Genomic DNA, 13,649 nt, shown 5'->3' on the forward strand with positions numbered 1-13,649 from the left:
TCGGCATGTCTACAGTTTAACTTTAACATCTTTACAAACTTCATTTGAATTCAGTCTACACAGCACTTATAGAAGTTTTGTGCTGCTATCAAAATGTTTGTGGCATTTTAAACAAAACGGTAATTTTCCTAAATAAGGTAAGATTGCCAAAAATAGAACTAGGTTCTTCAAGTGCTTGTATTGGTACTACAATCCAGAAAAACAGCCCTTCTTTCTTCCTTTATTCTCAAAACTGGGCAGATTAATGTAGGAAAAATAGTTGTGAGAAATCTTAATGGCCTTATAGTTCTGCATACGGTACTGTCGAATTTCTTTCATGTTCTTCATTGTTCTTTTTAATGTTCACTTACTTCTCCATGATGAAGGCAATGCAAGCTGTTTCGACCATTGTAAATCAAATATTTCCGTATCAGTTCTGAAAAAACACAGGCTCAAAGTAGTGGAATTTTCAATCAATACAGTATTGAGGGCTTCATATATGATCTGTTTTCTGAAATAAAAAAGTAACAAAAAAGTAATCACCAACATGAAAAATGGATGACAGTACAGTACAATATTAGTAATTATGCAAAATGAAATTATAGGCATTATATTTAGAGTATGATACCTCTTTATCTTAATGCTTAAGAAATACTGTTATTCATTCTGAAAATACTTTCAGAGTTTTATATGAAAACATAATATATTTAATTTTCTTTTTGTACACAAAATGTACTTAAAAATGCTTTTGAAGGCCAGTAAATATTAATTACAGCATCAGTGGTTTTTCTCAAATCTCTGAAAACATGTCTAAGCATATAATTTCAAAAACACCTTGAGGAGGTGTGAAACATTGGGTCCTAAACTCACAGATGTTATTCATTATTTGAAAGATTTGCAGAAGATGTCATTGTTTCACTACACAAGAATTAACAATGGGAAAAACCTCCTTTAATATGCCATTTCTGATTTAATTTAGCAGGACATAAAGAGGGTCTTACATGTTTAGGAGCTACAGTGCAGTTACTGTGCACTCCTTTGCATGTATGTAACATATGACACAGTGGTAAAGACATACATAAATTCAAGTCGTAACAACTGGTTGTGGAATCTGTGGAAGGAAGGAGGTAATATTAGACAGATGCACAGTGCATACATCTTTAAGTGCAAAAGAAGGACGAAAAAATGGATAAAAAAACTTGTAGATTTACATGCCTGAAGTATGCATGAAACCTTTATGTTTAAATGCTTGTTATATACAGTATATACTAGGGATGCAAACGATACAGATACTGGTATCAGATATTGGTACGATACAGTGCTCATGTACTTGTACTCAAACTCAGAAAAATGTACCGATGTCTATAACTAATATTATTAACATGCAGGCAAAAAAAATAGTGGACTGTAAACTGTGAAAGTAAACATAAGCATGGCAAATTTGCCTCTGGCAGTGCACAGCATCAGCCAATGTTGTGGAAGATTCCAGCAATGAGAAAAAAATATGTCAAATGATAACATGCAGTGAAAATAATAGAAGCGCTTGCTCACTATATTGTTCTTGATGATCAATTGGTGATGCTGGAGTCCCAATCTTTTCCCGTTTTGCTCATACCACTCATTGGAAAAATCATGCAACTTTATAGGCTTGCCGTTTATATAGGCGTCCCTGCAACTGGTGACCTAATGGTAGCTCATACTTGGGTGACTCATCCCAGGCTGATGTACCTTGTTAGTGCCATTATAGTAATGTAACCCATTGAAAATATTTAAAATAAAGCTAAGTGAAATAAAAAGGAGGAGTGAATGAAGGGAAGTGGTTTTCCCTTGCAAGTTAAAAGAGAGAGAGAGAGAGTGATTTATTAGTACTCATATTGCATTAAAATACTGACTGAATAAAAAGACACAAGAAAGAAGTAACTCCATTAGGGGAGTGAAAAAAAGAAGACGGCTGGATGTGGAGGGGGAATAGAAGTGCGTGGTAGAAGATGCCGAAAGATAAGAAGCAAAGAACACTGGCAATTTTTTTATCATCTGCGACAAAGATTCAAAGAAGCTAGAGAGCACAGCAAGGAGCTGTATTATCTCTTTTTTTCAGTAGAGATAATTTTTATTTTTATTATTCATTTTGCTTACTTTATGTAAACAAAGAGACAATGTTAAATGGATTTTGCCACACCATACCATCTCTCATTCCTGCAACAGTAGGATGTAAAACTGTTTTAGTTATAAAATGGGCCTGTTCCATCCCCGAATGCAGTATTAGCAAGGCTTTTCTCCTAAGACCCAGTCTGTACCTAGCGTGCATTGCACAATTTGTTGTAGTGAATGGACAGATAGCTGTAATCACATCCCTGGGGAGTGCGAAAACCGGAGTGCCCGCAGGATCATCATTTTGCTCTGCTGGTATCGGGATATCATATGCCTCTTGGGTTTCCATTGGTGAAAGACCCCACTCATGGTGCCATGTGATACGTGAGTCACTGTCTTACACCCCAAAACACAAGGCAGAGTCTCAGTACTTTAGCAAAACCAGCTTTATTCAACTTGAAACATGAACACCAGGGTTATTTATTGCAGCAGGAGCTACCACTCTTCTATGCACAGACACAGTAAATGGACACAGTTGGGACCAGGTCAGTGGCCAAGTTAAAATGTTCCCTGCATTTATAATGTCCCTTGCATCACCCATCGGCAACAGGTGTGTATAGCTGTATAGTTGTTTCTGTGACACTTAACTGTTGCGCTTCGAACCTGTGGATGCCTCGCCAATGGACAAGCAGTCCTCCACAGATGGGGTAGTTGCGCTTCGGCATGCTGTCCCGTTGGGGGGAGGGGGTCCTAAAAGAACCTCACAATATGTATTAACTACTGAAAAGCTACATGCCCTGGTCAACAATGGCTTGCTGCTTTAGCTACTAATAGTTTCAACATCTAATACAAACCATGATGAAAAAATATCGATGCTGGTATTTATCAAGGCATCCATGGTAACCTAAAGAAGAGAGGAGATACCACTGATAGGAATCAAAACAATATATCAGCAGACTAACCATTATCTAAATGCGGAAGCATGTTGTGGGCAGCACAGTTATCAATCAGAAGCCGAATCATCATTTTCTTTTTCATATTGTCAGGTTTCTGAACTCTTTTGGGATCACCCCCACTCCCCACCCAATGGGAATGTCACGCTGAAATGCGTCCCGTAGTGTGATTGCCATGTCTGTGGAAGATTGTTTGTCCGTTGCCGCGGCAGGGTAACAGCAGGCTAACAGTGCTGCAGTGAAGAGCCACAGAAGCGAATCCTAAAAGATTGTGGTCGCGCTATAAGTCCCTGTCTTACACCCCAAAACACGAGGCTGAGTACTTTAGCAAAACCAGCTATATTTTGCCTGAAACAGGAACAGCACGGTTTTTTTATTGTAGCATGATCTGCCACTCTCCTATACACAGACACAGCAGTCAGACAGTGTTGTGACCAGGTTAGTGGCCAAGTAATCCTGTTCCCTGCATTTACAATGTTCTCTGCATCACCCATCGAGATCTTTTCTGTTTGCTTCAGTGCCGAGCCGTATCAGAGCTGTGAGCCTGCTGTTGCCCTGGCAACAGATAACCAGTCATCCACAGACGCGGTGATCACACTTTGGGACTCTCTTTGGTTTGTTGCCTAGTTGGGGGAGGTCCCAAGAGAGTTTGGAAACCTCACATTTTCTTGAATGAGTTCCTTTAATAGGAATGTTACTTGAACAAGCATCACTGAACCACACAAAACGTCTTTTTCTACGTCTTCAAATGCAGCAGTTCGCATACATTTGCAGCCTGAGATTTTTCTTCTTTTTTTGCTTGGTCTTTCAAGAAAGTTCACAGTGTCGATAGTGAAATTCCGAATTCACTGGCAACGTCCTTTTTATTTTTTGCCGCAATCAAGAGTTACAAAAATTTTAAGTTTTTTTTTTCTAATATAAACTGTTATCATTTTTTTGTGTCTGCCATTTCTATAGGAGGGTGACAATGACTTCAATTCCAATGGATGTTTTTCAAATGTTGATGAGCAATAATCAAAAGGTATAATTGAAAACAAAAGCAGCAAAAAAACAGTACAAGGAAAGTCCGAAGGAAGTAAATTTTTTTTACAATGTTTCTGTTTGGGGATCATTGTGCACAACTGAGCTGCAACCACAGAACTAACTGAAAAATACAGAAAAGACAGCTAAAGCTCCAACCAAGCCTAGACAGGCATCAAGCCGAAGTATGTTCAAGGTACAGCCTTTCAGAAACTGACCTGGAACAGATAGGCGAAAGTACAGATTTCCTGGGACTGGATGCTACTGCATCGTCAACAGGTCAAGAGTGAAAGTGGGAGCGACTGTACAAGCAAATCGGGCCAGGATAGTCCGTCGATTCCAGAAGATTCATTGAAACTGAAAATGGTCTTACATCTCGCGTTTTCAACCACTCATCGCAGGCTGGAATCATCGACTTCATCGGTGGCGCATGGGAAAGACCGAAAAGAACTGTCTGAGATGAAGGTAATGATTGCTGCAATGGCTACTGCTCAAGACATAAAAGAGCTCAAGAATGATTTAAAGAAAGATATAAAGAAAGAAATATCAGATATAGCCTCTTGTATCCTGCCAAACTGAAAGTGGATTTTCAAGGCAATCTCTACGTTTTTACTTCTACAGAGGAAGCAGAAAAAGAGCAAAAAAAACCTGATCCCGACACCTTTTTGAAATACAATCATTGGTTGCATTCTGTTCAGGCATGACAAAGAAGATCTTACTGGCTGTTTAATATGCCAGCAATGATACTGGTACCATTATTATACATCCTATTCACTTCTCTACCACTTTTTTGTTTATGTTTTAATTGCAATTACATGTGTATACATATTGTGACAAATAGAGGCACTGTCGACCCCTTGAACCCTCAGACCAGACGTCAGACACCAGGTAAAAGTCCAAAGATGAATATTTATTATTATAAATAAGTGCACAAAGCACCACTAATCCACACCACTCCAATAAACAATAATCACTACAATAATAAACAATCCTCCACTCCAAGACGCTTAGCCACCCTGCCTCCCAACTCAGCTCAGCGTCTGGGATTTCCCATCGTCCTTTTATAGTCCTTGACCTGGAAGTGTTTCGCCTTCTCTGTCCACGTGACATGGGACACTTCCGGGTCAGATAAAAATCCTTTTCTTGACCCTGGAAGCACGTCATTCCTTGTGTCGCTGTGATTAAGACGCACTTCTGGGTTATGGTGCAAATAACAATCCCTGGGCCTCCCTGCAGCGACTCCTGGCGGTCCCCGTGGTATCCAGCAGGGCTGTACATTAAAAGTCCACTGTTCATAATTCCCTGCTGGCATTTAGGGTACCTCCATGCTGCAAGGAGGGCCCCATCTGGTGGCCTGGGGGTATTGGCCGGGATAAATAGCTGGCCATATCTCGCAGTATATATGTACCTTATTTTTTAAATAGACTGTTTAACATCATACCCTTGATTTATTGCATTAGGGCTTACTATACTTATCCAGGGCTACTGTTTAACATCATTCCCTGGTTTTACTCTCTCAAGACTGTTTAAGATTGTATTTTATGCTTATACTTATAGTATTTGGACTGTATTGTCAATAGATATCTCTATTTTGATCCTTATACACTGCTGCTGGGGGGGGCTTGTTTTGTTTTGGACGTACTCTGTTTCTAGGTATGTCAGAGGACTGCGACTTTGTAAAGTGTGGTCCAGCCTCACATGGGGAGGCAAAATGGGGGTCGAGGGGGACAGAAAGAGAGCAAGCTATTTCTAATCGATTCTTTTAATCCTTTTAAGTGCCCACGCAACGTTAGGCTTCATGGGAAAACTGGAAATTAAGGTCAAAGCTGTTTTATTTTAAGTTAAGACTACAAAATAACAGCAAAAGCTCAGAAGCAAGATCTTCATGATCAAACAGTTAATTTGTGAACTGGAATGTTAAAGGGCTGAACCATGAATTAAAGAGAAAGAAAGTATTCTCTCACCTAACAGGTCTAAAAGCCAAAATAGTATTTTTACAGGTGACACACTTATTAAGCAAGGATCATTTTTGGCTGCACAGAGACTGGACTGGCCAAATATTCCATTCCAGCTTTACAAAGAAAACTAGAGGTGTGGGAATTCTTGTACATAGAACAATAACATTTGTAGTAAAAGATGTAGTATCTGATCCTGAAGGGAGATATGTGATTGTCATAGGTAAACTGTTTAACTGTAAAGTGATACTGATAAATATCTACACACCTAATGTGGATGATAGGGACTTCATCCAAAACATATTTGCATCCTTTCCCAATGTGAACCCAAACTCAAGTTTGGGTTCACATTGGGAGAAGTATACACTTGAGAAAATTTCTCAAGTGTATACTTATCCTTCTTCTAGTGCATCGTTATTTCTGACCACGCTCCTCTGATCATGTAGCTAAAATCACTATGCCCCACATACTTATCCCGCAGATGGCGTCTTAACCCAATTTTACTAGCAGACGAGACCTGTACAGAATTTATATTCAAGCAAATCAATTTTTTTTAGAGACAAATGCATCCTCAGGGGTTTCTGCAGGAATACTCTGGGAAACTCTGAAGGCTTTCTTAAGAGAACAGATTATCTCATATTGTAATCTTTTTAGTTAGCCAATAAAAGGTGTCATTTTGCTTGGCTTTTCTCTACATTCATATGTTACCCACAAAAATAAATTGGAAACCAAGAAGGTATCAGAGCTAATCAGTGAAATTTCCAGAATAGATCAAGAACATGCCAGCAGTGATATTTTCATAAGGAAAATGAGAACTAGAACAAAAAATATTTTTTCGTTTTGCAAGAACGACAATTGAAATTAAGGCAAACAGAGAAACTAAAATTAAATAAAAACAAAAATTAGTGATATGTGAACAAACTAAAACAAAAACGAAAACTGTGTTAAAATGAAAAAAAAAACAGCAATAGCATTTTCATTCAATCCGGTTCAGTCATGCACAGGTGTTGTTTGTAGGCCGTCCTGAGGGTTCAGTTATGTTGCACTGTTCACTATGTGGTGATCTTGTAACTTGGGCTTACTATAGTCATGTGGCGCAACTTCCGTAAAGGACCGTTGTTTGTTTGTTGAGCACATTTGGTTTGTCGGGATGATGAACAGATGTTTGCGGGTACAAAGCAAGAAAGAAATATTTGGAAATATTTTAATTACAGTGCAGATGATAATAAAAGCAAATGTAGCATGCAAGAAGAAGAAAAGAGTCTCACAGTATCAGTGCAGGGCCAGCTGGATCAGTACTTAGTGGAAGTCCAGCACATGCGGTCTCACCTTTTATCATGAAAAGTAAAAAAACTAATAAAGATAACAAAATAAATTAGTCCAGTGGTCTGTGCTATAAATTTGTCTTCTGTATTATTCCAATAATTTTGATAATTTTTATAGCCAAAATCGCTGAATTTGCACATTTCCTGATCAAATATAGGGGAGAAACGTGAGCTGCAGCAGCGATAACACGAGCCTCACCTCACCTCGGACTGCGCCAGCCCTCAAGCACTGGGTTGATGCATGGAAATGGCGCGTGCCTGTTGCTGTCTCTCTATATGTCAGCAATATAATGTTTGTACACGCGTTTATTATACACCCTGACTTTCTACAGTTGCACTAATATCTTTAATGAATGTGTGTGACATATATAGTCTTGCTGATTGGACATAAAACCGCAGTGAAAAGGCACAAGGTGAGGCAGACAATACATTGCCACACTGAAGAGGGAGGATGTGAGCCCAACAGGTGCTTGTTGCTGCTGTTCTTCTAGATCAGGGGTCCTCAATCCCAGTCCTGGAGGGCCGCAGTGGCTGCAGGTTTTTGTTCTAACCCTTTTCTTAATTAGAAAGCAATCCTTGCCAATAATTTAATTTCATGGCTTGTTAGTGCTTTAACTCTGCTATGTCAAGTCATTCTCATATCCTCGATTTTCTTCACCTTTCTAAGGATATCATCCTAATGATTTGGAGGCTAAAATGGATGAGTAATTCTCAGTCTTTCACTTTTTTCTCTTCACTTTCCTTCCAAGTATTTAATTAAACCCAATAATGCATGATAAATACACACAGGTGTAAATGGTAACAAGTTAAATGGAGAAATGCTATTTTCTTTTGTCATTTGCATGTTATTGCTAATTAGGAGCCATTACAAACCAAGACTACAGCTGTTTACGACTAAAATAAGCAATAAGGGTTCAAAATCTTAACAAGCAAGACAACTAAAGTGAAGCAGAAGTGTTACTGGAGCAGTAAGTGCTTCTTATTAAGCAATTGGGTTGGAGCAAAAACCTGCAGCCACTGCGGCCCTCCAGGACCGTGATTGAGGACCCCTGTTCTAGATAGATAGATAGATAGACAGAACGCAGAGGCTCTAGGCGCCAATAAGTAAGCGGTTATTAGAAAGTCAAGTGCACTGCAGCAGTCCGTTTATTTTTAGTTTTTTGTTCCGACTGACTGCCAAAATGGAAGATTAAGACTTTTACAACTAAAGGAAAATAACGAGGACTTTTACAAGAAAGTGACAGAGATATTCGTGGAGAAGGATAGGCGCATAGACTTCATTTACAAATAGAGGTAAGACCACAAACGGTTTTCAATTTTATAAAAAAAAAAAAATGGGATCAGACTAAGAAAAAAAAACAATATTTAAAAACTAAATTTTGACCTCAAGTAAAATATTCTTTTGTTTTTCTTGTTATCCTTTTGTTGAACAGTCTGTATTAAAATTGATTAAAGCATCAGAATTAAAACTTTTAAAAACAATTAAATATTTCAATTAAGGTCAAAATTGAAATCCATTTTTTTTGTACAACACTGTATACTTTCATTTGTATTGAATGAGTATGAATTGTGAAATTTAGAACACATGGAGGGGGCAGAGCAAATGCGCTCTCTCTCACCGCTATAAATGTAACATTCTTTCTTAGCCAAATATGTACCTTACTTATCTGTGTGTAAAGAATGCTGTTGAGATATGAAACATAACCAGTAGTGTTTAGCGACATTATGAAATGTGAGTGTATTTTGTTGACTGAAACCTTACTTGCATTGAAATATGTGTAGGCCAGCATTTCTGGTCTTGCAACAGAGAAAAAAAAACTAAAATTGTACTAATATTATGTAAAAAAGTCAGAACTAAACATAATAAAACTAAAATTTTAAACACAGAACTTAGTAAAAATAAAAATTGTTGACTCCACTGAAAACTAGAATTAAATACAAATAAAAAATTAATTTTATAAAATAGAAACTAAACTACAATTAATAACAGAATTGAAATATCACTGTATGCCAGGTGTCCAAATGAAGTAATTCATAGGAAAAGGCAGGCTCTGCATTCAGAACTCAACCTCTTGACAACTAAAGAAACAGAACAACTCATTTTTAACACTAGAATTACCAGAGCCTACGAAAAAACTTGTAGATCTGTCCCACCTTAAATCGCTTCGCACCTCTCCATCAGCGTCTTTTGTCTTTTAAATGTGTTGATAAGCTGCAATCAGCCTACTATCACATCCCCCCACCACCACACAGTGTTCTCAGCTCAAGTCTGTTTATCTGCGTGTCAGTTGCTTAGAGTTGTATAGAGTGAGAAGTCAAGCAAAATGACACCTTTTAATAATACTATATCATTATTTGGAACACATGCATTTCATGTGTGTTCCGTGTCTACAACACTTTATGTAAACACATCGTTAAAACAGAAACGTTTTTCATGTTTTAGTAATAGTCACAAGTAGACTGCCTGTGTTTGATCGACACGGGCATGCTCAAAAAATACGTGTAATGCCACGAAAAGTGCCTGCTGACACTTTCGTACGCAAGCAATGGCATGAGAATGCAGTCAGACTTCTTTTTTGGGGACGTACACTGTCCAGATCTAAACACTAGCATGGAGAGTCGCTTGCGTACTGAAGAATCTATAGTTGCAGGTGGAAGCTATAGTCACTGTACTTTGTATATAAGAGCCAGATCGATTGTTATTTACTTATTTACCTTTATTTATTTACTTACTTCCTACAGCGTAAAGTCACAGGTAGACTGCAAAGCTTCCCATGTATATATACAAAGTATGGCGACTGCAAAAGTGCGACGTGCATTCTTGCTCTGATGTAGAATCGTTGTCATGATCTGAGTTCACCTCTGTTATAGCACGTCTTTATGTAAAAACAGCAGTGTCAGATGGGGGGGGGGGTTGGATTTGTGAATGAGAGAATAAAACTGAATAAAAAAAAAAAAACAAAGCTAACTTTTACAAGTATCATAAATTTACACCGGCTATTACAGACTGAAATCAAATGTATGTTTTTATTCTAAAAGTAAGAGTAAGTAAAAGTAAGAATAAGAACAGCTCACTTCTCAAAACGAGACAAGTCTGGGGTCGAACCCGTGAAATTTTGATTACCAGTCAACAGTTGATACCGTTGTGCCACCGAAGCGGTCGTAGCAAATGCGTGTCAATGTCGCATGTTTGCATGCTGTTTGCAATCGCCACTGAGCCACTAGCTACTCACTGTCGAAATGCATATGAGATGAAGAGAACCAGAGAAGGACTTGAACGGAAAATTTCTTAATATGCAGATGATATGTTACTGTATATCTGCTTGCAGTCCTAATAGCACTTAAAGAATTTCAAAAGATTTCCGGTCTCAGAATTAATTTGAACAAACGTGTGCTCTTTCCAGTGATTTCTCAAGCACACAAAATTAGATTGGACACCTTTCATTTTATCATCACAGTTCAGTTTAAATACCTAGGGGTAAATATCACAAATACACATAAAGCTCTTTATCAACAAAATTTTGCTCTCTGCATGGAAAAAATGAATGCAAGCCTTGCTTAATTAAGAAGAACTAACACTGTCAAGATGAATATCCTTTCTAAGCTTTTTTTCTAATTCAAAATATTCCAATATACATCAATAAATTATTTTTTGAGAAATTAGATTCAACCATAACCTAAATTATTTGGAATTCAAAACATCCACATATCTAAAAGGTGACCCTACAAAGACCTAAAGAAAAAGAAAACTTTTTCAGTTTTATTACTGAGTGGCAAATATACAAGCTATAAAAACCTGGACATTGACACAAATAGGTGAGCAGACACAGGCTTGGTCCGCAATAGAAATAAAAACCTGCAGTACTTCTTTATATTCCTTGCTTTGTACCCCAGCCTGAAGTCTTGAACTCATGGACATCACCAGATGCTGGGTTTCCTCCTTTTTAATGCTCAGCCAGGCCTTTACTGCAGCGGCTTTCAGTTGCTGTTTGTTTGTGGGCCTTTCTGTCTGAAGTTTAGTCTTCAACAAGTGAAATGCATGCTCAATTGGGTTAAGATCAGGTGACTGACTTGGCCATTCAAGAATTTTCCACTACTTTGCTTTAATAAATTCCTGGGTTGCTTTGGCTGTATGTTTTGGGTCTTTGTCCATCTGTATCATGAAATGCCGCCCAATCAATTTGACTGCATTTAGCTGGATTTGAGCAGACAGTTTGTCTCTGAACACCTCAGAATTCATTCGGCTGCTTCTGTCCTGTGTCACATCATCAATAAACACTAGTGTCCCAGTGCCACTGGCAGCCATGCACGCCCATGCCATCACACTGCCTCCACCGTGTTTTACAGATGATGTGGTATGCTTTGGATAATGAGCTGTTCCACGCCTTCTCCATACTTTTTTCTTGCCATCATTCTGGTAGAGGTTGATCTTGGTTTCATCTGTCCAAAGAATGTTTTTCCAGAACTGTGCTGGCTTTTTTAGATGTGCTTTAGCAAAGTCCAATCTAGCCTTTCTATTCTTGAGGCTGATGAGTGGCTTGCACCTTGCAGTGCACCCTCTGTATTTACTTTCATGCAGTCTTCTCTTTATGGTAGACTTGGATATCAATACGCCTACCCCCTGGAGAGTGTTGTTCATTTGGTTGGCTGTTGTGAAGGGGTTTCTCTTCACCATGGAAATGATTCTGCGATCATCCACCACTGTTGTCTTCCGTGGACGTCCAGGTCTTTTTGCGTTGCTGAGTTCACCAGTGCTTGCTTTCTTTTTCAGGATGTACCAAACTGTAGATTTTGCCACTCGTAATATTGTAGCAATTTCTTTGATGTTTTTTTTCTGTTTTCGCAGATTAAGGATGACTTCTTTCACCTGCATGGAAAGCTCCTTTGACCGCATGTTGTCTGTTCACAGCAAAATCTTCCACATGCAAGCACCACACCTCAAATCAACACCAGGCCTTTTATCTGCTTAATTGATAATGACATAACAACGGACTTGCCCACACCTGCCCATGAAATAGCCTTTGAGTCAATTGTCCAATTACTTTTGAGCCCCTGAAATGAAGGGATTGTGTTAAAAAATGCTTTAGTTGCCTCACATTTTATGCAATCGTTTTGTTCACCCCACTGAATTAAAGCTGAAAGTCTGCACTTCAACTGCATCTGAGTTGTTTCATTTCAAATTCATTATGGTAATGTACAGAACCACAATTAGAAAAAAGTTGCCTCTGTCCAAATATTTATGGACCTAACTATATATTATCTAAAATTGGAAAAAATCTAATTCTCACTTATAGCATCTGTACAAAATTTTTCAAAACCTGGCAGGATCTGATAAATAACATTTTAGAATAAGCATTTAAATTGAGTGGATTCTCTCCCCTCTTTTTGTACTCTATTTTTATTTATTTACTTATTTTTAATATTATGAAAGTGTACTACTCTGCTGACCAAGCTCTCTTACTCATGGGTGGGGGCTGATTTATTTCAAACAAGTTTTATTAAACTTGACTTGCATGTATGGAATGTTTTTTGATTTTAATAAAATAAAATATTAATTAAAAAAAAGAACGCTAAAGAGAACGCTAAAATATAATGCTGGTTCAGACTGGAGATATGCAACATTTGGACATGAATGACATAATTTTTAGAAATGTAAATGCAAATAAATAAATACAAATAATAATACAACTTACCACAGGTATAAGAGCACATAAAAAAATTAATGATTCATTGATTGATTTATTTCAGCATATCAAATTACCAGGAAGAAAAAAACAAACAGGCTATAGTTATACTAAAAAGTAGAACAGTATAATATAAACAGACGTTATGACAAAAAAGTTCAATATAATATCAAATTTTTTTGAGCATAAGCAAGAACACATAAAATTGTACATGAGAAACAATAGAGAAACAAACTGTTAATTTAAAAAAAAAAATCAGAAATCCAGGATAATTGTAACCTAAACCCAAGTAGAGTTTTTTGCTTCCACATTTTTATTAGTTTAGTAATTGCCAAGTGTAAATATAAATTCAAGGGACTCACCCCCTCCAGGCAATTTCCATCCCATTCCTGTATAAATAGAAATGGTTCTGAGGGGAAGCAGCAACTAAACTAAATGAGAAGATATAAAAATGCAACATGGACCAAATCACAGCTCCCCCCCAATATGGCTTTGGACAACTCGTGCAGAAGACTGTCCATTTAAAATCCAGTTCCAGGATGCACTGCTAATATGTGCTGCAGATAATTCTAATAATATAAGATTGAAAATGCAAGCTTTCCAGAAATTAAAGAATAGTATAGAAGGGTATTTCCAGCAGTA

At 37.7% G+C, this 13,649-nt stretch overlaps 1 protein-coding gene across 1 annotated transcript in view; it reads right to left on the minus strand.

The window, feature by feature from the left end:
• Positions 1-218: 218 nt before the first annotated feature.
• LOC114662095 (dachshund homolog 2-like) overlaps positions 219-13,649 on the minus strand; it is an 819,124-nt gene continuing 805,693 nt past the window's right edge. The window contains 1 exon segment of the mRNA XM_051934388.1: positions 219-490. Coding sequence (XP_051790348.1) covers positions 453-490 — 38 coding nt within the window. The 3' untranslated portion in view covers positions 219-452.

The sequence above is a fragment of the Erpetoichthys calabaricus genome, chromosome 12, assembly GCF_900747795.2.
Source record: "Erpetoichthys calabaricus chromosome 12, fErpCal1.3, whole genome shotgun sequence".
NCBI lineage: Eukaryota > Metazoa > Chordata > Cladistia > Polypteriformes > Polypteridae > Erpetoichthys > Erpetoichthys calabaricus.